At 48.8% G+C, this 23,897-nt stretch overlaps 1 protein-coding gene across 1 annotated transcript in view; it reads left to right on the top strand.

Moving 5' to 3' along the window:
- The window catches only part of LOC138580287 (uncharacterized), a 206,748-nt gene that overhangs the window by 146,064 nt on the left and 36,787 nt on the right, over window positions 1–23,897 (top strand). Inside the window, exons 8-9 of the mRNA XM_069650700.1 lie at window positions 16,557–16,585; window positions 17,176–17,353. Of these exons, the coding sequence (XP_069506801.1) occupies window positions 16,557–16,585; window positions 17,176–17,353 (207 nt within the window). The remainder of the gene's footprint in view (window positions 1–16,556; window positions 16,586–17,175; window positions 17,354–23,897) is intronic.

The following is a 23,897-nucleotide window of genomic DNA, read 5'->3' as shown; positions in this document are numbered from 1 at the left end:
GTCTCTGAAGACAGTGAGCCGCTGGGGGAAAGTGAGAAAGGGTAGAGTACCTCTGACTTTTTAGAGCTGTCCGAAATGTGAGAGGAGAAGGAGAGAGTGGAGTCGAAGATGACCCCAAGGTTTTTAGCCTCGCAGGTGGGTGCCGGCGCAGGGCCAAAGGAGGCCAGCAAGAGTGAAAGTGGGAAAGCGGGAGCAGTGGTCCCAATGTAAACAATCTCAGTCTTACTGACGTTGAGGCAGAAGTCGTTTGCAGCACACCATGACTGAATAGCGGACAGACATTCAGATAGGACCGGGGAGGAGGCTGAGGGCAGACTGAAAGATAGGTGTGTGTCATCCTCATAACACTGAAAGTTAAAGGTGAAAGTGGAAATCACACATGCCAAGGCAGCCATATATATGTTGATGAACCAGGGGGATAGGTTAGATCCCTGGGGAACGCCACAGGTTAAGAGAGTGATAGTCGAGAAAAAAGCTCTGAGTTCCACCTGGGATGGGCCGTCAGAGAGAAAGGAGATTTATCCACGCCAGAGCCAGACCTGTGATTCCCAGGGTGTCACAGAGACGTGCGATCAGGGTGCTGTGGTTATCCGTGCCAAAGGCAGAGGAGAAGTCAAGGAGACTGAGGACAGAGTAGGTGGTGGTATCAAGGTTTAAGAGCAGATCTTCATGGGTGTTCAGAAGAGCAGTTTCCGTGCCTCTGGATGCTCTAAAGTCAGACTGATGATGGTGGAAGCACCCAATAGATTCAGTGTGGAGGGTGAGCTGAGAGATAGCCAACTTCTCCAGGAGTTTGCCCAGGAAAGGAGTGATAGAGATAGGGCGGTAGTTTGCCGGAATGGAGGGGTTGGCAGAGGGTTTCTTGAGCAGACGGTGCACAAAGGAGTGCTTAAGAGAAGTTGGGAAATTCCAGTGGAAACAGAGAGATTGCAAAGATCAGCCAAGGCTGCGGTGAGGTAGTCAATGTTGTCCTTAATGGTTTTGGAGGGCAGGGGTCCACTTGTTTGGATGACGGGGTGAGACGGGTGGAAGAGAGGAAAGGGGAAGTGGATGGGGGCAAAGGGAGGCTCCACTGTTGGTGTATGCTGTGGTGTGGAAGGGAGGGAGGAAAGGATGTCTTGGGTTTTTGTGATGAAGTGTGCAGCCAGGGCTCAGCAAAGGTCCTGGGTGGTTGTCACAGAAGAAGAGGCTGCTGCCAGATTGGCCGGTTCTTTACAGACTTTGAACAGTTTGCCATGTTGCTTGATGCTACAGAGATGCAGGCTTGAATAAAGACTATTTCTTTTGGAACGGATGCAGAATGATGTTGGAGTGAATTCCGGAGGTGTAGACTATGTTTCTGTAATGGTGTTTGGCTGGAGGGGGAACCCATATGATATGATATGATATGATATGGCATTTGTAACGTGCCTATACACAAGTGTTTCGAAGGCACGACGAGGCAAGGGAGGGTAACAAAGGGAGGACAGACAGCGATCCTACTAGGCCAGGTGTCATTCAGATTGCACAAGTGCATGGGTATGGGGAAGGGACAGTGCAGTACATGAGAAGATGATAACAATAAGTAAGTAAACGGCCAGCATGTGGCAAGTGAATGGGTAAGTGCGTGCATCAGGTGTCAAGGGCTGGTAGGGGAACTGTAGGATACAGAAACAGTCCCCAAGTGGATGCTGGCGGGGGAAGGACCTGGTCGCGAGATCAGAGGGTGTCCAGGTAGCCAGAGCAGTTTAGGTTACAACCAGGAGGTCAGCAGAGGAGAGGAGGAGAAAAAGCAGAAGCAAAGAGAAAGGTTTTGAGGTGCTTCCAGAACTGGAGACGGTTCTCCTCAAGTGTGAGAGAGGAAGGGAGGATGTTCCAGAGGGAGGCACCCGCCGATGAAAGAGATCTACCACCAACTTGTTGCTTGGAGAAGCGACTGACCCTGAGGGAGTTGGAGGCGGATGAGTGAAGAGCTCGAGAAGGAAGATATTTAGGAAGAGGGAGTTGATGGTATTGAGGCCCCAGGCCCCAGAAGGCCTTGTGAAGGATGCAGAGGGTTTTGAACTTAATCTTCGCAGCCACTGGGAGCCAGTGCAGAGATTTCAGTCCTGGAGAGATACGATCCCTGGGCTTGAGGCCAAGGACAAGTCTCGCAGTCCTGTTCTGGATAAGTTGCAGAGGGCGGAGAGTAGAACCAGGCAGATTTAGAAAGAGGCTGTTACAATAGTCTTAGCGAGGACCAGACCTCTGGAGACAGTGAGATTCTGGGGGAAGGTGAGGAAAGGAAGAATACCTCTGAGGAGGTGCAGCTGGTAGTGTGACTTCTTAGAGACGTTCGAGTTGTGCAGAGAGAAGGAGAGTCTGGAGTCGAAGATGACCCTGAGGTTTGTTGCCTTGTAGGTGGGAGCCAGAAGACGGCCAAGAGAGGCCGCCCAGAGAGCTACAGGGAAGGAGGGAGCGGGTGTGCCGATGAGGAGAATCACAGTCTTACTGGCATTAAGTGATTAAAAGGACTCAGATGAAAGACAGCGCCAAAATCCAGTTTTGCAAAGAAAAAAGTTTTAATTGATCATGCTTTGTATGACACCTGTTTCGGCTATATCCACTAGCCTTTCTCAAATCAGGGCCTTATTACTGTATAATATCAAGTATTTGTGTCAAATCAGGTTCTCAAATAGATGGGTTAAATCACAGACGTGCTGGAAGGCAGGCTAGATGGAACGCTGGTGAAGTCTCTGGCACTATGCATTAAGGCAGAAGTCATTGGCGGCACACCACTTCTGGATAGCAGACATACAGTCAGAGATGAGGGAAGGAGAGGAGGAGGCCGAGGGTAATCTGAAAATGAGCTGGGTGTCATCCGCATAGCACTTAAAGTTGGGGCAGAGAGTGGTGATGCGGTGGGCAAGGAGTGGCAGGTATTGGTTGAACAGCCAGGGAGAGAGGTTAGACCCCTGGGGGACACCACAGGTAGAGGAAAAGATAGCAGAGAGGAAGGACCCAAGTTTAACCTGGGAGGGTCTGTCGGAGAGGAAGGAAGTCAGCCACACCAGACCCTGACCAGTGATACCCAGGTTATCACAGAGACGGTTGAGCAGGATGGCATGGTTGACAGTGTCAAAGGCAGAAAAGAGATCAAGCAGAATGAGGACGCAAGGGGTGTTATAGTCAAGGTTTGAGAGCAGGTCTTCACGGATGTTCAGGAGAGCAGTTTCCGTGCTTCTGGCAGATCTGAAGCGAGACTGATGCTCATGAAGACAACCAACAGATTTAGTGTGGAGATTAAGCTGGGAGATGGCCAGTTTCTCCTGGAGCTTGCCCATGAAGGGAGTGATGGATATTGGATGATAGTTAGCCGGGCAGGAGGGGTCCGCAGAGGGTTTCTTAAGAAGCAGGTGCACACAGGAGTGCTTCAGGGTGGATGGGAAGACTCCAGTGGTGAAGGAGTGATTGCAGAAATCAGCCAGGACAGGAGCCAGGGAGTCGATGTTGTCCTTGATAGTTTTGGAGGAACAGGGGTGAACCTGTTTCGACAAGTCTTTCATAGATCAGACTTGTCTAGAAACCTCGTCAGCAGAGAACAGGGGAAAGGCAGAGAAGGAGGGGGCAGGGGTTGCTGCAGAAGGGCCATATGAAGAGCAGGGAGTAGGGGGGGAAGGGGATAGGAGGAGAGAGAGGACAGGATGTCCTAAGTTTTAAAGATGAAGTGAGAATCCAGTGCCGTGCAGAGGGCCTGGGAAGGGACAGGAGAGGTAGAGACTGCGGCAGGGTTGGCCAGTCCTTGCAGATTTTAAAGAGTTCAGCCGAGTTGTTAGATGCCACAGAGATGCAGGGTTGGATCTGAGCTCTCTTCTCTGTTCGGACTGAGAGCTGGTATTGCCTTTGGAGCATGCAGCAGGCCAGTTTGTCAGAGGATGTACATGAAGCACGCCATTTCCTCTCGGCTACCCTGCACTTGCGTTTTAGGGTGACGAGGTCAGAGTCATACCAGGAGTTGCACTTGGCTTTGGGCTTCAGGCGGATTCTCATGATAGGGGCAAGGATATCAAGAGTATCAGATATTGCAGAGTGGAGCGTGCCCCTTTGCTGTGTTTGTGCAAATCTGTTGATGTGAGTGCCATAGGTGCAGTCGTGATGGAAGCCAGGCTCTGCTTAATTTGGTGGTGTCTGGCTGGATTGGAGTACCATTTTGTTCAAGATCCTATTACTTTTGTTGGTGCAGGACCGACAAGCTAATCCAAGAGGCACAGTCCAAATAGAACCCTCATCCTCCTTCCTGTGGTGGTGCCGGGCTGGATAGAGTCCCATATTTTCAACAGCCCCATTTCGTGAGGCAGTGCAAGGCTGTTTCTGGGAATCCATTGATGCATTCCTGACAGAAACTAGACTATGTTTTACATGTTCAGACCTGGCTGAAGATGTGTGGAGGCCCATTTCAAAATGATGGTTGGGGGCCCCCTGCTTAGAAAGAAAGCAGTCGGAGGTACCCGTGGGGCGCATACATTACAATGGCGACAAAGATAAGGTTAACAGCCACCATTTATCACACAACGGCCACCCAGCAGGGAGCTAAAACACTAAATGCCAACTGAAGAGCTCTAACCCCTTCTTTGTCAGCAAGTGGCAGATGTGGAGGAACCAGTGTTAGAACACAATGAGGTGATAACGCTTCTGTATATCCTGTGGGACGAGAAAACACAGCTTGTAATATGAGAGCTGGAAAGCGCACATTTTAAGCCCCAGAATGAAAACAGAGAAATCAATATATTGCTGTGCTACAAGACTGCTGACTGCCAATATGGGGGCAGTTGCTGGGGGCCCTTCTGTGGCTCGAGGCCCCTTTTATTTGAAAATGTTGAAAGACCCTGACGTTGTCCCTGTATATGTTGCTGCAGGGGTTGGTAAAGTGAGATCTCTTTTCCTGCCACCTGTCATGGTGAATGGCAGGTGAGGTCATTCCCTGCTGTGTGCTGTCTTCAGAGGCTACCACCTGTTTCTTGAGGTGAGTTGCAGGGGTGTGATCTATATGTATAATCTAGGCCCCATTTCTTATGGTCGTGCTGAGTTGTCAATGCAGATTCTATAGGCATATTCATTATGGGTCCAAAGACCTGTCGCCTGTGGCAAGTCAGGCGAATAGCAGGGATGTGGGATGCCAGGCCCCATTTCCTCATAAAGTCAGAGACAGCTTTATTGTCTAGCAAGGCAATTCCCAGAACAGCATGTTTACCGGAACAAACCCACAACAACCTCAGCCACCCGACAGACCGCCAGCTTCGTAGGCCAATCTCGTGATGACTATGAAACTAACTTGTTAAGTTCTAGAATCAAAAATATAATATTATGGTTAGGCAGGCGGTGTTCAGTTTACAAAGACTGGTCGAGGTGTTTTTCGTTGATGGAGAGGTCCCCAATTTACAAACCAACTAATCAATCTAGAAAGCCCCCACCAGATGTTATGGAGGCTGGCTTCTGGGCACCCGGGCCAGCCAGATATTACTGGAGGTACCCAGCACATCAGAATGTGGCTCTGGTCCCACAGCTGAGGATTGCATTGCCGTGGTCACGTGGCCAGAAACAGTTGCAGGGGTCACCCTGATTGCTGTGGTCACAAAGGCCTACTAGGTTTCCAGGGGCACCCGGACTTTTTGGGATGGCCTTGGTCACACGGCTGGACAATGGACTAGGGTCACCCAGGGTACACATACAGGTCTGGGGGCACCCAGATCAGTGGTGACTGCAGTACTGTGATCACACGACGTCAACCTGCAGGCCAGGGTAGCAGGGCGGTGATCACATTGCATCAGCCTGCAGGCCCAATAAATGAGACACAAGGCAGAAGTGCCACGCATGGAGTCTGCCACCGTTCTGCCGAATGTGCCGGCAGAGGCTCCTTTTATTGAGAGTCTGCCATGACACACATTCTTAAAGGGGTAACACCACAATGATGACTGTTATCGCCACCTTTCCCTGCTATATGTGGCAGCAATTTTCCATCATAATATCCTCTAGTCCATCTTCTGGGGCTTTCTACCTCACTCGACCCCCCCCCACCACCAAGGGAGTCACTACACAGTCTCTTTCGATGATTCTCACTTCTAATTTACATAATTCAAACAAACCCCAAAACACATTAGATATTGTGCATCGAAAGTGAATTTCATGAATTTTAATGTCATTTTACGTTTATGTGAGATTTTGTGTATTTGTGAAAAGTTCCTTGTGAACTATAACACAATAAAAAAATATAAATATTGAGCTACGAAAGTGAATTGACCAGGATTAGTCCAATTAGAAATGTTCATGCATTGCAGTTAGAAAAATAAAAAAGAAATGTTCATTCATTAGCTAGAAGATAAAGGTTAAGTTAAAGTGACGCTGGGCAGGAATAAATGCTATAGAGTAAACTACGAACGAAGTGGTCACGTGATGTAAACAAACCCATACAGGATAGAGAGATTTTCTCTCACATGCCCTAGGACCAGTTTCCTGTGGTGGCACAGGGGTTCGTACCTGGCTAACCCCAGGCCTGCATTCTCCATAGAGCCAGAGGCTTGTTTTCTGCGGTTTTACAGTCGGGTCTAGTGAGTCGCAAGACCAAGCCGCGTGAGCTGGGTCCATGTCGGATTTTCAGGATACCCCTCATTAATATCCACGAGATAAAATTGCATACAATGATTCTAAATGTATGCTCATGAATATTATTGAGGGATATCCTGAAAACCTGTCAGGTTTCCGGCTCTCGTGGCCTGGAGTTGGACAACCCTGCAGTATACAGTCTGGCCCCTGTTCCACTTTCATGTAGCCCTGATGTGCTGTGCTACAGGGGACTATTCCCTGCAGATCCCAACATGGATTGCATGTGGCACTGATGAAGCAACAAGCAAGCCGGGTCCCAGGTGTTTTTCTTTCTTCTTCAATGAAGCAACAAGGAGACACGCCAGTTTATCTTGGCAACGCACAACTAATTATGGCATTTAGGAATGCGATATATGACTTACTGTTAAGACGGATTTCTGAACTCTGTCCTGGTGGCGCAGAAGTTCAGAAGGCCAACCTAATTACTTGGAACAGGGTAACCTCTGGACGAGCCAGACCATTCAAGGTAGCGATCGCGGCGGTCAAGACTAGGTCTCAAGAGGGGTGAGGGTGACTGAAAGCCCGCAATGAGCACACAAAGCAAGAGCGCTTACAAACTACTCCAAACAGTTGTTATATCAAAAATAGATACACATTTATTTTAAGGCCTTTAAAACAATGACCGTAGCGAGAAAATCACAATATCACAATATTAAACCAACACATACCATATCAACACAATATATATACAAATACGACAGTCTTAAGCATTATAAGCACGAAATGTGTAGTCCACCTGCCAGGGAAGGAAAACAGGCAGTGCGATAACGCTTTAGACTCAGTTCGCCTTCAGAGGCACCTAACTAGATGGAAGTCCGAGCCCTGCGAAGAGTGGAGCCTTGTGCTCAAAGTACCTGCCACGCCGGTGCCAACGGGCAAAAGGGGAAGCTCTTTGGAGGAAGTCAGGCAGTTCGGGTTAGTGCACAGCAGAAGGAGAACAGGTTCCGCAACTCAAGCGCAGCCTCCACAGCGGGCAGAAGCAGAGCGCGAGTACGGCCAAAAGGGTGCTGTTTTTACACAGCAGGGAAAAGCAATGGGATACTGCAGGAGGGCGACCAGATCCTAGCTAAACTACTCACCGGTCCCCGAAGCAAGCAGACCCAGGCTTCTCCACGTTAGTTTCAGCAGCTGGCAGGTTCAGAAGAGCAGGGAACGCCTCGTAGTCGTGTAGAGCAAAAAGACGTCCCAATCGACGAAACCAGCACAGTTTGTTGCCGCAGCAGGACAACGGAGCGGCCGTGTGTATTCAAGCCAAATGTACACTCCTCCCTTCAGACTTGGGAACGCCAAGCGTACGAAGCGTGGGAGAGTGACCAGGACTCGAAATACAACACAACCTGGCGGCGGTTACAGAGCAGGACTCCCTTGTAAGCTGGTCAGTCAACTGGATGGCCCAGAGACACTTCCGAAGGCTTACTTGGCAGGAGATGATGAAGTCGCCGGGAATAGCTGTTCCTGCTATTCCAAAGGTCGAAGCACCAGTACAGGCCTTCTGGTTCGATCCAAGGAGGAAAGGGCTTCACAGGACGACAGCAGTGCAAAGGAGGATTCCTTCAGCGGGTCACCAGCGATTCCTCGGTCCAGCCTCTTGGTTGCAGGATACTTGGCTCCTGTATTCCTTCGTTCGTGAGAACTCAGGAGATCGACATGGTAGTGGTGTTTCCACCTCCCTCTTATCCACGGTTCCCTTCGCGCCAAAACGGAGGGGAGCCAATGGGAGATCCGCTCATCAACACACATACCATACGTGGACCAATCACGGACCACGGTGGTCCCAGGCATTCACACCACCCTAGACTCTCTGGCACCCAGGATGTGTATTGGGACCAGACATCCCAGCCCACACCCTGGAGGCACACAAACGACATGTAGAAGCCCGCGAAAGCAACCACGTTTCGCGGGAAAGTACATGCCCAAATAAGGAAGGCCCCGGGTCGCCCGACCTGGGGAAGGTGAAGGGAGCAAGACGGTCAGTGGACAGGACAAAGGAGCCTCATGGTCTGGCCATTTTGGGAGCCAGGCCACCATTTTGGGTTCAGCGCGAAAAACGTGCTCAGAACGCCAAAAGGAGCTCAAAATAAAACGATCGCTGCCACCATTCCAGTCCCTGAATGATTTGCACCGATCAAATACCATCCTAAAAGAGTATCTAGGGCCTGTAGAAGGCTAGAGACCCAAGAGAGCTGTGACTTAGCTTACAGTGCCCTCTTGTGTCATGTTGCACTAAAGCCGCAACATGATAAAAAAAACTACGGGAAACAGCGTTCCCCGGTACTGACTGTCTTAAGGGCATGTCAGTTTCCCCGTAAGAAAAGAGCGAAAGCCCAGAGGAGTGCGGCAGAAGGCTGCACTTCTCTGGCAAAGTCAAGAACAAGGTGAAAAACAACAGCAAAAAGTTTAGGGGTTGCCACATGGAAGGAAAATTACCTACAATTACGAAATCTTTCCTAACACTCGCCCCTCCCAGACTATGGACAGGGGGAACTAATCCACCCCTGGATGAGTCTCTTGTTCAGGTCGGTTAAACATTCTGGACAACCCATCAGCATTGCTATGTTGGGCACCTGGCCTATCCTCAATAGTGAAGTCGAAGCCTTGTAGACTTATGGACCACCTAAGCAACTTTGGATTCTCCCCCTTCATGTTCATTAGCCACTTTAACGGCTTATGGTCAGTCTGCACAGTGAAGTGGGTCCCATAGAGGTAGGGCCTCAGCTTCCTTAGGGCCCACACAACAGAGAAACATTCTTTCTCTACCGTGGACCATCTGAGCTCTCTGTCCTTAAGCTGGCGACTAATAAAACCGATAGGGTGTTCCTTACCCTTCTCATCTACTTGTGATAGTACAGCTCCTATCCCAGTGTCAGAGGCATCCGTCTGCACGATAAAAGGTCTTTGATAATCAGGGGCCCTGAGCACAGGGGCCTGGCACAAGGAGTCTTTTAAGCCATTGAAGGCCTTCTCACACTCGTCGGTCCAAGTTACCTTCTTGGGTTTCTTCGGAGTTGTGAGGGCAGTCAGAGGAGCAGCTATGGTGCCATAGTCTGCCACAAAATTGCGGTAATACCCTGTGAGTCCTAAAAAGGCTCTCACTTGGGTTTGCGTAGTGGGGGTAGGCCAGTCTTGTACCGCTGGTACCTTACTGGATAGAGGCTGTCTCCTCCCTCCACCTACTTCATGTCCAAGGTAAACCACTGAGCCTTGTCCATTTTGGTGAGGGGCCACTCGGACACCCTCAAAAGAGCTTTCTGAAGGACTGCTTTTGAACAGGTCGGGGAGAGGTTCAGACTCCTCTTCCTCAACGTCTGAAGCAAATAGCAGTGCTGCGATTTCGCCGCTTGGGACGAAAGCCTTCAGCCTATTCACGGGAAACACTTTTGGAGCCTGTCCAGGCCTTCCAAGGTCCACTAAATAGTTCACCTCACCCAGGGGCTCCACCACTGTGTAAGGGCCTGACCATTTGTCCTGTAAAGCTCGAGGCCTTATTGGATTCATGATCAGGACTTGCTGACCAGGTGTAAAGTTGATGAGGGAAGCTTTCTGGTCGTACCAAGGTTTCACCAACGCTTGCCCTGCCTTCAATTTATCACTAGCCAAGCCCATCAGAAGTACCATCCGTTTTCTGAGCCCTAGCACATAATCAACTACATTGGTAGTAACAGGGGGAGTGGGCATCTCCCATCCCTCCTTGACAATGGCTAAGGGTCCCCGTACGGGATGACCGAACAGAAGTTCGAAGGGGCTGAAGCCAACACCCTCCTGTGGTACCTCTCGGTAGGCAAACAGTAAGCATGAAACAAGAAGATCCCATTTTCTTCTCTGAGGCTCCTCCAGAGCCCCAATCATGCTTGTTAACGTCCTGTCGAAACGCCCCCCCAGACCATTGGTCTGGGGGTGGTATGCAGAAGAGAACCTGTAGGTGACCCCACATTCTTTCCACATAGCCTGCCTATACTTCGACATAAAGTTGCTGCCATGATCTGACACAACTTCTTTAGGGAATCCAACCCTAGTAAATATGCCGAGTAAAGCTTTTGCAACTGACTTGGCAGTTACAGTTTTCAATGGGATTGCCTCAGGATACCTGGTTGCATGGTCGACCAGCACCAGGATAAACCTATTGCCCGAGGATGTTTGCGGGTCAAGGGGACCAACGATGTCGATCTCTACCCTTTCAAATGGTACCCCCACAACTGGGAGCGGTACCAACGGAGCTTGGATTGTCGCGCCAACCTTACCAGACAACTGGCAGGAGGCACAACTCCTGCAGTGACTTTCTACTTGCACCCCCATCTTGGGCCAGTAGAAGTGCATGGATAACCTTTGCTTGGTCCTCTTCATACCAAGGTGACCAGCAAGGGGAACTTCATGCGCCAACTGCAGGAGGAAGGGCCTAACAGCAAGGGGAACCACCAACCTCCTATGGTCTCCTTCTGTAGACTCTGTGGGCTCACTATACAGGAGTCCACCTTCCCAATAAATCCTATGCTTCCCAGGAGGTTCACCCTCAAGCTGGGAGCAGGCCTGTCTCCTTTCTCCTTAGGCCTTCCAGAGATGGGCACTCACGTTGGCCTTTCCTGAATTCGTCCCTATCAGGACCTCCTTCAACTAACAAGTCTTTTAGTTCAGGATGATCGTTGGGGTCGAATACTTCAGGCATCGCCACCTCCTCGTCAGGCCCGTGCGATTGACCAACTTCCTCCACCGCAGTGGTAGGCGAGCTCGGGGGAATATTCTCTTTCCCTCGTCTTGACTTGTAGACTCCTTTCGCCTTGGGTTTCCCCTTCGGCTGGGGCGGCGTATTGGACTTGGCCAATGCTGCCCGTGCTTGAGACCGTGTGTAGGGTCTTTCGGAAGTGTCTCCTACGAGCCCCAAAGCTCTGAGATCATTACCCAACAAGACCTTTCCCGGGACGTTTCTCTGAATGCTCACTGGAATCCTGACTGCTGTACCATTTAAAGTAAGATTTACAGGTATTACTGGATACATACGGAGGGGGCCGTCAGCCAACTTAGTGGGCATCAGAGTAGCTCTGGCAACTTCCTCTGAGTCTACCAAGGTAGAATCCACTACAGTGCGACTGCACCCACTATCCCTAAGAGCTGGAGTATCCACTCCATTGATCAGCACACTGTCTTTAAAGTAGTGCTTGGTATTATCCGGAATCCTAGCATAAGCCTCTGCGACTTTAGGCTCCCAGGAACCCAGGGACACTAAAACTACCTCAGCCTCTATTCCGCTGGGAAATGAGTCTGAGGAGAAGGATGCTCCTGTAATCTCTTCTTCCTCGTAGGAGGAGAAGGCCAGATTAGCGGAGTGGACCCCCAAAGGTCTAACCTTACAACGGGGATCCCCCTTCACGTGGTCAGTTGCTCCACAAGAAAAACAAGCCCCAGTGGGTCTGTTTACGTAGGGAGGCTTATTGTAACCAGAGTTCTGTTTCGGAGGCGAACCTCCACTACCCTGTGAGTTCTCTTGTGTCTTACCCTTGTTTTTCTTTTTGTGGCCCTTATGGGAAGAAGATTTAGCAGATTCCCCACCCTCCATATCTTTGGACTTTTTCCCTTCCTCCTGCTTACCAGGATGAGTTTTGTCCTTATGGGACACTCGATGTGACACCCATAAGTCTGCTGCAATGGCCAGCTTCTTAGGATCTATCTCCTTCGAATCGGCCAAATGCTGCTTAAGCTCCGGGGAAGAAGAAGCAAAAATATGTTCCAGCAGGACAAGATTTATCATGCCTTCGAAGGTAGAAACCTTATAACCTTCGACCCAGCCAATTAAGTTTTTCAAAGATTCAGCGACATAAGATACCCAAGTACCACCTTCCTTTTTCTTATACTCTCGAAAACGCTTTAAATATTGGGCCGGAGTCTTCCCAAACTTTAAAATGAGAGTTTGCTTTAACATTGCGAAATCAGCCCGCTCAGCCTTCGACATTTCCATAATGGCACTGCAGCCAGAATGGGGCAGTCTACTGAGCAACCACGCAATCTTATCAGCATTGTCAACTTCTTGAACTTCGCATGCATACTCAAACGCATTCAGCCAGTCCATAATGTCATTCCTTTCTTCATACACACTGAGCAGATCTTTCGGAAACCGTGGATGAGAGGAAGCCCCAGACCCATGTCCAGGACCCTTGGACCCATTTGCAACCTGAAGCTTGGCCAGTTCCAACTGGTGATCCCTGTCTTTTTGTTTTTCTGCCTGTTTGATTTTTAGTTTTGCTATGCTGAATTCAAGCTCCTGCTGCCTAAACCGCAGCTCTTGCTTCTTGAATTCAAGCATAGCATCCCCATCAACACTGGCAGAGGAAACATTAGACATCTCGTCCTCCCTGTCCTCGTGGTCGCGATGGATCAGTGCAGCGGCAGAACCGTCGGTTCTACCAGTGAGAGCAGCCCCACCACCTTCTGCACTGTCCTCGGAAGTTATAGCGTCAAGCTGCGCTTCTTGCCACGCCACGATTCTCTGGATCATTTCCAATTTTGTGCCTTGAGAGGAAACACCTCTCTCCGCACACATCTTTTTCAGCGTTTCTGATTTGGAAGCATTTAAAGTTAACAAGGTATTTGCTTCCATACTGTTTGATAGGACTATGGCCTTTTTAAAGTTATACTACAACAATTCACTACGTGTACTGGTTGGAATAACCTGAAATGCCTTAGTTCGAGCGCAACACTGGATACCTTCAGTCGTATCCAACCGCTGTACACCAATTTGTTAAGACGGATTTCTGAACTCTGTCCTGGTGGCGCAGAAGTTCAGAAGGACAACCTAATTACTTGGAACAGGGTAACCTCTGGACGAGCCAGACCAATCAAGGTAGCGATCGCGGCGGTCAAGACTAGGTCTCAAGAGGGGTGAGGGTGACTGAAAGCCCGCAATGAGCACACAAAGCAAGAGCGCTTACAAACTACTCCAAACAGTTGTTATATCAAAAATAGATACACATTTATTTTAAGGACTTTAAAACAATGACCGTAGCGAGAAAATCACAATATCACAATATTAAACCAACACATACCATATCAACACAATATATATACAAATACGACAGTCTTAAGCATTATAAGCACGAAATGTGTAGTCCACCTGCCAGGGAAGGAAAACAGGCAGTGCGATAACGCTTTAGACTCAGTTCGCCTTCAGAGCCACCTAACTAGATGGAAGTCCGAGCCCTGCGAAGAGTGGAGCCTTGTGCTCAAAGTACCTGCCACGCCGGTGCCAACGGGCAAAAGGGGAAGCTCTTCGGAGGAAGTCAGGCAGTTCGGGTTAGTGCACAGCAGAAGGAGAACAGGTTCCGCAACTCAAGCGCAGCCTCCACAGCGGGCAGAAGCAGAGCGCGAGTACGGCCAAAAGGGTGCTTTTTTTACACAGCAGGGAAAAGCAATGGGATACTGCAGGAGGGCGACCAGATCCTAGCTAAACTACTCACCGGTCCCCGAAGCAAGCAGACCCAGGCTTCTCCACGTTAGTTTCAGCAGCTGGCAGGTTCAGAAGAGCAGGGAACGCCTCGTAGTCGTGTAGAGCAAAAAGACGTCCCAATCGACGAAACCAGCACAGTTTGTTGCCGCAGCAGGACAACGGAGTGGCCGTGTGTATTCAAGCCAAATGTACACTCCTCCCTTCAGACTTGGGAACGCCAAGCGTACGAAGCGTGGGAGAGTGACCAGGACTCGAAATACAACACAACCTGGCGGCGGTTACAGAGCAGGACTCCCTTGTAAGCTGGTCAGTCAACTGGATGGCCCAGAGACACTTCCGAAGGCTTACTTGGCAGGAGATGATGAAGTCGCCGGGAATAGCTGTTCCTGCTATTCCAAAGGTCGAAGCACCAGTACAGGCCTTCTGGTTCGATCCAAGGAGGAAAGGGCTTCACAGGACGACAGCAGTGCAAAGGAGGATTCCTTCAGCGGGTCACCAGCGATTCCTCGGTCCAGCCTCTTGGTTGCAGGATACTTGGCTCCTGTATTCCTTCGTTCGTGAGAACTCAGGAGATCGACATGGTAGTGGTGTTTCCAGCTCCCTCTTATCCACGGTTCCCTTCGCGCCAAAACGGAGGGGAGCCAATGGGAGATCCGCTCATCAACACACATACCATACGTGGACCAATCACGGACCACGGTGGTCCCAGGCATTCACACCACCCTAGACTCTCTGGCACCCAGGATGTGTATTGGGACCAGACATCCCAGCCCACACCCTGGAGGCACACAAACGACATGTAGAAGCCCGCGAAAGCAACCACGTTTCGCGGGAAAGTACATGCCCAAATAAGGAAGGCCCCGGGTCGCCCGACCTGGGGAAGGTGAAGGGAGCAAGACGGTCAGTGGACAGGACAAAGGAGCCTCGTGGTCTGGCCATTTTGGGAGCCAGGCCACCATTTTGGGTTCAGCGCGAAAAACGTGCTCAGAACGCCAAAAGGAGCTCAAAATAAAACGATCGCTGCCACCATTCCAGTCCCTGAATGACTTGCACCGATCAAATACCATCCTAAAAGAGTATCTAGGGCCTGTAGAAGGCTAGAGACCCAAGAGAGCTGTAACTTAGCTTACAGTGCCCTCTTGTGTCATGTTGCACTAAAGCCGCAACATGATAAAAGAAACTACGGGAAACAGCGTTCCCCGGTACTGACTGTCTTAAGGGCATGTCAGTTTCCCCGTAAGAAAAGAGCGAAAGCCCAGAGGAGTGCGGCAGAAGGCTGCACTTCTCTGGCAAAGTCAAGAACAAGGTGAAAAACAACAGCAAAAAGTTTAGGGGTTGCCACATGGAAGGAAAATTACCTACAATTACGAAATCTTTCCTAACACTTACCAGACAGGATTAATAACTATCTCAACGTATACCTTTAAAATACCGAGTGAAGAGGTGCAGAACCAGCTCAGATCCAAGTGCAGAGCAGAAGCCAACATGGACCAAAGAAAGGGCTAACCCGGCGTTGGTATTGTTTGCTTGAAGACAGGAAGGCAGGTTCCAATCCCTCGGTTCATTTGAAAGAAATCCATGAATGTGATGCATCAATATGGCCATAATGACAAGGAACCCGGGCCGTAACGGGTGGTAATGGCCTGGGGCCCGATTTAATAGGCCTGAGCTTCCCTGTGCACATCCCAAATGGCACGTGGTTTGTCACATGTAAGATACACCTTTCCTAGCAAGTCTGTAATTTTATTTCTGCATGGGGGGGTTATGATGACAGGTCTAATGCAACCACTCATCTGTCAAATTAACTGTACGTGACCCCCATGACAAACAATCAGCTGTAATAGGAAAACAGTGTGCAGTGGTCCTGAGAGTACAGGTTAATACGGGTCTGTCATCGGTTATCACCTTTGAAAGAGGCATGTCTTGGGCAGGAAACACATATTTAAAGCGACACCGCCTTTAGTCTGTGAAGAGTGCTGCTTCCTTAGGGAAGATCTCCATATGCCTGCCACATAGTGCACCTTCCTTCTGTGACACAATCCTACAGAGAGCAACAGAGGGCGGGGGCAGTAGCTGAAGATGATGGCAGGACATGGGCATTGGCCTCTGCACAGCAGAACAAAGAAAGACAGCACTCATGTACCTGAAACCCTAAAGGACCACTTACAAAAGCTATTAAGCTTACCTTTTCAGGGTCACAGCTCACAGGGACTCCCCAAAGGTGCAGAGACCCACACGCCCCTTTCAGTTTATAAAGTTTAAAGGTCCTGATGCCAGGCCTAGGAGCTGGAGAGGCAGGAAAAGGTGTGTGACGTGTCATCTATTTGACTTATGGTGAGACGTCCACTTTAACATCCTATTGTATAAAAATGAAAAGTATGATATGCTCTTTTCATAAAATAATCAGAATAATTGCAAAACTATTATTGGGCTAAATGTATATAAATAAACATAACTAGGCAATTATGGTATACATACTGATGGCGCCACGTTTCTTGCATTTCAGTCTTCCGCTCCTGTGCCCAGCACCCACAGGTGAGAGCTGGAATGCTGTTCCACAACTCTTCATATCTCTCTCTCTCTCCTTCTCTCTCGCCTTCTCTCTCTCTCTCTCTCTCTCTCTCTCTCCTTCTCTCTCCTTCTCTCTCTCTCTCTCTCTCCTTCTCTCTCTCTCTCTCTCTCCTTCTCTCTCTCTCCTTCTCTCTCTCTCTCTCTCTCTCTCTCCTTCTCTCTCGCTCTCCTTCTCTCTCTCTCTCCCTCTCCTTCTCTCTCTCCTTCTCTCTCGCCTTCTCTCTCTCTCTCCTTCTCTCTCTCTCTCCTTCTCTCTCTCTCCTTCTCTCTCTCTCTTTCCTTCTCTCTCTCTCTCTTTCCTTCTCTCGCCTTCTCTCTCTCTCTCTCCTTCTCTCTCCTTCTCTCTCTCTCTCTTCTCTCGCCTTCTCTCTCTCTCTCTCTCTCTCTCCTTCTCTCTCCTTCTCTCTCGCCTTCTCTCTCTCTTTCTGTCTCTGTCTCTTATACCGTATTCTCTCCTTCCTTCTCCTTTACATACTCCTTCCCTCTCCCTCTTTTACTGCATTTATCCCGCCTACCGCTTCACTGATTCCTTTCCTCCTCTCTGTTCTGCACAGGGAAACCTTGTTTGCCCAGTCGAGGCTGTGCCCACGGAATGCCCACTGTCCCTATCGGGCAGTAGAGGTGCAGCAGGACCCGCCGACCAATCACAGGAGCCGTTCAGTTGTTTCCACACCAGTGCCCCAGCAGCCAGTGACAGCGCGCCGTCCCAGGAGAAAGGCAGCGGCGTGATTGGTGAGTGCAGCGGTTTGTTTCAAATATAACATGCCCATTCTCTGAGCTATCTCTCAAAAGCATGCCTGGCCGGCGCCAGTTGTGAGGAGGTGACCAAGACAGGGCCGGCCTTAGAGGCCGCAGTGGGTAGCAAAACAACTTTTTTTCAATACGCGCTGCAGCACACTATTATTTAATGCACTCTGCTCGCGAGAGCGGGCCATTTAGGTTCAATAGGACGGCCGCGCCTTCTCCCACTACACTAGCTCGGGGGAGAGACTGTAAAGAGCTGGCACAGCGGGAAGCTAATGGCGCCCGGGGAGGTCGCCCGGGTGCCCCTGCCCTAAAACAGGTCCTGGACCCAGACAATATCTCTGGAAATGGCATGCAAGCCCACCTTTCATAGACTCCCCATTCTTGTAGCTCAGTGTGTGGGAGCTTTTTTGGCCGCACCAGCCACTCGGACTCCTCCGCTTGGCGCCTACAACCGTGCTTCGAGATGGACCCTGATGGGTCAGACCCTGCCAGCCTGCTTGCAAGCGCCTCCCTTCCCCGGCACTTCAGCCATGGGGCTTCAAAGAGTAATGGCTGCAGAGCAATGTAAATTAAGTAACTAATGGGCTCTCCCACTCATTCGTGGGGCTATACTGAACATCACAAGCTGTCAGTGCTAGACATGGAAAAAATGTACCCTGTGGAACCCCCCCTTCTTGTTGGAGGATGGAGGGTTATATGGGAGGGACTAAAGCGTGCGCGGGGGGGGGGGGGGGGGCGGAACCCCAGCCCAGTCACACCACACTATATCTGGTCAAGAACATTTTGCAGTGGCACAAAACTAAATGTGGGTGCTCCCCTGCAAGCCCTTCTGGGGCGGGGGTGGGAGGGCAAGCTCCTCAACAAAGCAGGGGCTGTGCCACACTCTGGGCTGGCCTGAAGCATCACACTTGCACAATGCCCATGATGATCATGCTACTGCAGTGTCACGCCACGCACTACACTAGGTAAAAGAAGTAAGTATGTTTTTTAATCAAATCTTAAATGTGCGAACCACGAGTGATGGCTAGTGAATATTGTAATTAGCGGGGCGTACATATTTGCTACAGATATGCAAGACCAACTGAGTTTGGTCATGGAGCCTGAACCAACCAAAGGAGGTGCAATGGGGCATTTTACAGCACACTTTCTGGGTGAAAGTTAGATAGTTTGCAATCAGTTTTGACGAGTAACTCATGAAAAAATCAATTAGCTACAAGTCCCCAAAAGTGCACATGATCATTTCCCAATGCATTTCCCTGATGCCCTTCCCCACAAAATATGCCAGTATAAAAAACATGTTCACACTGACTGTACTCATACATTTCAATTCTAGCTGCACTTATATATGCCAGTATTCTCATATAAGAACATGCTCATGTTTGCTTTGCAGTTAATGCCAGTAAAGATACTGTAAGAAATCATGTCCGAATATATGCCAGTAGCCCCACATACAAACGTACAACTTTTAGCTTTTCCATTAAAAATGCTTGCCACAGTAAGAAAATGTCCAAACTAGCTGCACCTATGTAGGTCAGTCTGGACAGACGCCACAGTAAGATATTATAGCTAGACTGGCTGCATAAAAATGCCAGCCTAGCCATGTAGTAACAAGTATAATTCTTGCTTTATCATAGATGCTCTGTAAAACACGTCATGCCACAGTAAGAAATGACTAGACTGGTTACACTAAAATGCCAGTCTATCCACATACTAACACTTAACATGCTTGCTTTATATCATGCATGCCCAGTAAAAATGTCATGCCTATCCACTGGGATCCCCAGGGCCCTGCACGCATGCACTTTCATACCCATTCACCCATCGGTCACTCAACCATACACCTTTTCTCACATTCACTCACACGTGCCATGCACCCATAACATTCAGTGTACTTCCTTCACACATACACCCAGAACATTCACTCAAACTTCATTCTCATTCACATGACTTGACAACAACTTAATACCAATTACCAACTGCAACTTTTTGCAAAACATTTAGCATAATATTGCAACCACTCAATATCAAGTATTTATCAAAAATATTGGGATTTTACATCCTAGGCAATCAGGCTTTAGAGCTGTTCACAGTACTGAAACAGCCCTTATCGACCTACTGTCGCATATGCTTGATATTACAGACAAAGGAAATGCAGGCCTTCTGCTCCTATTGCACCTGTCAGCCGCTTTTGATCTTTTGAACCACAAATGTCTCCTTTCCACCTTGAGAAACGTTGGTCTATACCGACTCTAACTTGGATTCAGTCATTTCTATCCCAATGAGTAGCGAGAGTATTTTGGGGTGAAGCTATTTCTCCCCATTACCTATAACATGTGGTGTTCCTCAGGGGGCCTGCATGTCTCCACTTCCTTTTAATCTTTACATCGGGCCCCTCTGTAATGTCCTGGAAAAGAATGACATTGGGCCTGATCACGACTTTGGCGGTAACGCCGGTGGTATTACTGCCGATGGTATTAGCCCTGCCGCCGAACTCCCCGGCGCTAATAGCGCCAGATCACGAATTCGGCGGTAATGTAATTCCCCATTCCCGATTGATTCTATTTGGGAATGCCCCATTCCCCATTGGGCTCAATGAGGAAAATTTGTGCTCTCCGCCGGCGGTAATAATGCAAATTTTCGGCGGATTTCCCCCAGCCAAGAGCTGGGGCGAAACCCGCCGAAGTCCTGATTTGGCGGACCCTTAAATCCGGCGGTAATAGCGCGACTGCCGGATTTAAGGGTTACCGCCAAAGTCGTGATGAGGCATTGTCTTTACGAACTATGCTGATGACACCAAGGTAGTTCTGGAACCTTTTGGGAAATACAAGCAACACTTGATACACTTAAATACACCTATGCTCAGATTGAGCCTTGGATGAACCATCACTGGATGTGTCTAAATGGCAGTAAGACCGAGCTTTTGTGTTTTGATCTCCCCCATGTAAGAGGCAAGCTGCAATCTGATTATTAGTCTTTAGCTATTCACGACTGTGATATCCCGCCACGGAAAAATAAAGACCCTAGGCTCCTATCTGGATTTGTCTATTAGTGTCGATGCCTGTGCCAGCCGGACCTCCAGATCCTGCTCGTACCACCTTTACTTACTCAGAAACATTCGCCCGTTTCTCTCAGAAACCAATTGCGCCTCTCTTGCTCGTGCCACTATTCTTTCATACCTAGATGACTGTAATGCCTTGCCTCTTGACGCAAGCAAGAAATGTTTGGCAAAATTACAAATTTCCCAGAACGATCCTGTGCCAATTGTTAAAGGAAAATCTATGAAAGATCACATCTCTAGTAGTCATAAATGCCTCCATTGGCTGCTAATTCTTGCACATATACAATTCAAAGTGGCCATGCTCATCCACAGATGCCTCTGTGGTCTCGCCCCTGTATACCTCAAAAATATGGTGGTGCCTTTCCTTCCTGTAAGAGCCCTTCACTCCTCAAAACAGGCCCTTGTGACTCAAGCAAATTTCAAGCGAGTAAAGGGCTTTGGAAATTCCTTCCCAGTTACTTCAGCGGCTCTGGAACTCAATACCTCTGACCTTGAGACACGAAACAAACTCTGCCAGTTTCCGCCGACAACGGAAAACGTACTCATTTGAGTAATTTCCACCTCCTCTTCTGGTTTGATTCCTGACGTTGACCAACGACTACGTCCCTGTCTCCTCTAGAGCCTACAAACACCATACAGTCTTGTATATATGTTCTATTCAAGACACGAACAAACAATATTAATGGTGATTCTGTATATCACATTTGTTACACTTTTTTAGTGCATTTGTTAAATGTTTGTCACAACCATATTTGTCATTCACTCTTTCTTTTTTTCAATGCATTTGTAAAACAAAATGAATGTATTCTGATTTAAGATGCATATTATGAAATAGCATCTTCAATATATATTTTTGAAAAAAACGTTATAAGCATAAAATATGTTGTGTACCTTCTAGCACTAGCAGAATAATAAAAGTATGCTATGATGCATTTCCATAAGGGTCTATCTCTTGCTCATCTTTTTAGAAAACCTATGACAGTCAGCTAAATAATATAACCTCTGTCATAACTAGCATGCAAAGAAATTCAGCCTTTACCATATAGGTAAATGGGCCTAAAGTAAGTGGCAGGACGCCTCCCCACTTGTTTCAAGTATTATTAGCTCCCAAGTCCTTCCACTTGTTCATGAGCTTACCCTCCAGTTATAATAGATTTGATACTCCGTCTTCACGCGCTCTATGCAGACAGGAACCCGTAAGTAGGGAGAGATTCCTGTCTTCTCTCTGACATGCGAAGGGGAGCCAGAGGTGGAGCGCCCCCCTTTCCACACCACCAGCCAGCCGCACTCAGCCCCAGTCCAGTCATCAACCCCAGACCCAGACTTCAGTCAGGGTAAGGGCTGAGACATGCCCCCTTCCCAGGCATGGGAGACAGCCTCCGCTACAACACCAGCAATATAGCACCACGAATAAGTGTGCGACCCCAGTAGTTACTTTATTTATATCGCTCAGCCTCCATTACTCTTTGATGCATGGGTGTAATTTTAGGGGGGGCGGGGGTGTTTGTCCCCCCCAACTTTCATGGCACACCATTTTGTCCCCATTCATTTGGCTGGGGCACCTTTTCTTCAGATGTCATGTCCCCCCCAACATTTTCAGAAAAATTACCCCACTCTTGATGCCCCCAGCTGACGTGCTGGGGAAGAGGGGGACTTTAAAGCTGCTTGGAAGGGTCTGACCCACCGGTTATCGGGGCTTGAAATGGAATGACATACCAGCAAGCCAAGGTTTGCCTACTTTCCAGCCCATTTCCTACTCTGCATCTTCTAACTGTAGACTGGGGCATTTCCACCCTGCCTGTTCTAACTGTAGACTGGGTTTCACGTTTGTGGGCCACGTCATTCAATTTCCTTGCAAAACGCTGGAAAGCGCCAACCAGTAGATACCTATACAGCGCAATCGATCCCTCCACTAATGCCTGGTGGCTCCCTCCTGGTGTGGCAAGACTTGAAGTAACAAATAGGTGGCTCTATTTGTCACAACCTTTGACCCAGGCAATATTATGGGAAGTGACATCAGAGGCAAGCGCCTGAGGAAGTTGCGCTGGCGAGGCCTCTTGTTAAAGCACTTTCTTTCAAAATGAATAAGTGATTGGTGGAAGATATTAAAATTAATATTAATCACAGGCAGAAACATTGCATCCAATAATTATTGGTCCTGCAAGGGAAGAGTTGAGTGAGAGCTGCCAGGCCATGTCATCTCTGCATGGCAACACAAGCAACCGTAGACGTGTTTCAGGCATGTGTAGGCAATCAATGAGGTGCAGCTTGATTCCATAAGCATGGAATGTAATGGACCCATGTCTGAGCATACAATCGAAAACCCAAAAGTGAGAGAGGGCAGGCTTTGAATCCGCCATAACCGCCGACCTTTCTGTGGGCAGCCTTCCATACCATTGCATGCAAATCAGTCTTGGCACTGCCACCAATGCGAGCAGCCTGGCCTACACCCCTAGGTCACAAGGCATGTCTTTGCTTGCAGCTGGCACATGAGCCAGCAGTGTCAATGTAACAGTGAAAGCAATGTGTGGCAGGTGCCTCGCCTTGGGTTGAGGCAAATATACACATTCCCTAAACCCTTGTGTCTCCACGCTGCTCCGCTCATACACTGGTTAGCAGGCATTTCTTGGCATAGCTTTCTTGATAATTCACGACCAAATCACGTTTTGAATTGTCACAATTTATTGGGCAGTCACTCTCAACTTAAGCAGTTCTTCCCCCCCCCCAACCCCCAAGCCAGGTGGTGTACAACAAAGTGCTTTGCAGGTTTAACTTTAGTGAGGCCTCCAACCTATATAGTACCATTCAGCAAATGCCCTCTTTACCGCCAATGAGCTAGGAACCAGGCCGGTGTATTATTTAAGTTTTTTCAAAGAGTAATAGAACAGTCAACAAAACATCAGCCACCAACGCCGTGGCACTACACAATATCACAATTTCAAATTACCTGCACCAATTGACTGACACATATTTCTAATGGAGTTTCAGATATTACAACACACAGGTAACATGTTAGAGGTGGGCAGTCATCCTTTACATCAGATTTCTTGCTTAGTTTGTTACCAGGCTCTTTTCTCCCAGCAACCCCCAGGCATCCGTTGTCAATGACCCCTTAATTTGAAGGCAAGGTACAGGGAGTAGAAATAGAGTAGGAACAGTTCAAACTCTCTCTCGTCTCCTCTCTCCTCCCAACCTGACCTCGCTTCTACATTTCCACTCTCCCCTTCTGACTTTGCTCTGCTAAAATTCTTTCTGTTTGCCAAAAAATTAACTTCTCCTTCCTGTTCCCCTTCCCCTCCCTCCTTCCACTCCCCCTCTGCTTGCATGTCTGAATTTTCTCCAATCACTCTCTCTGACATCTCTCCTCCTAATTAAATCCCAGCCTACTGCCGTCCCTTCTGATCCCATCCCAACCCTTCTCATTCCTTATCTAACCTCCTTCTTCAATACTTGTCTCTCCTTGTCCACCTT

This window comes from Ambystoma mexicanum, chromosome 3p (genome assembly GCF_040938575.1).
Source record: "Ambystoma mexicanum isolate Mex_15411 chromosome 3p, UKY_AmexF1_1, whole genome shotgun sequence".
Lineage (NCBI taxonomy): Eukaryota > Metazoa > Chordata > Amphibia > Caudata > Ambystomatidae > Ambystoma > Ambystoma mexicanum.
Note: the sequence above shows the minus strand (reverse complement) of the source record. Positions and strands in the feature narration are given on the sequence as shown.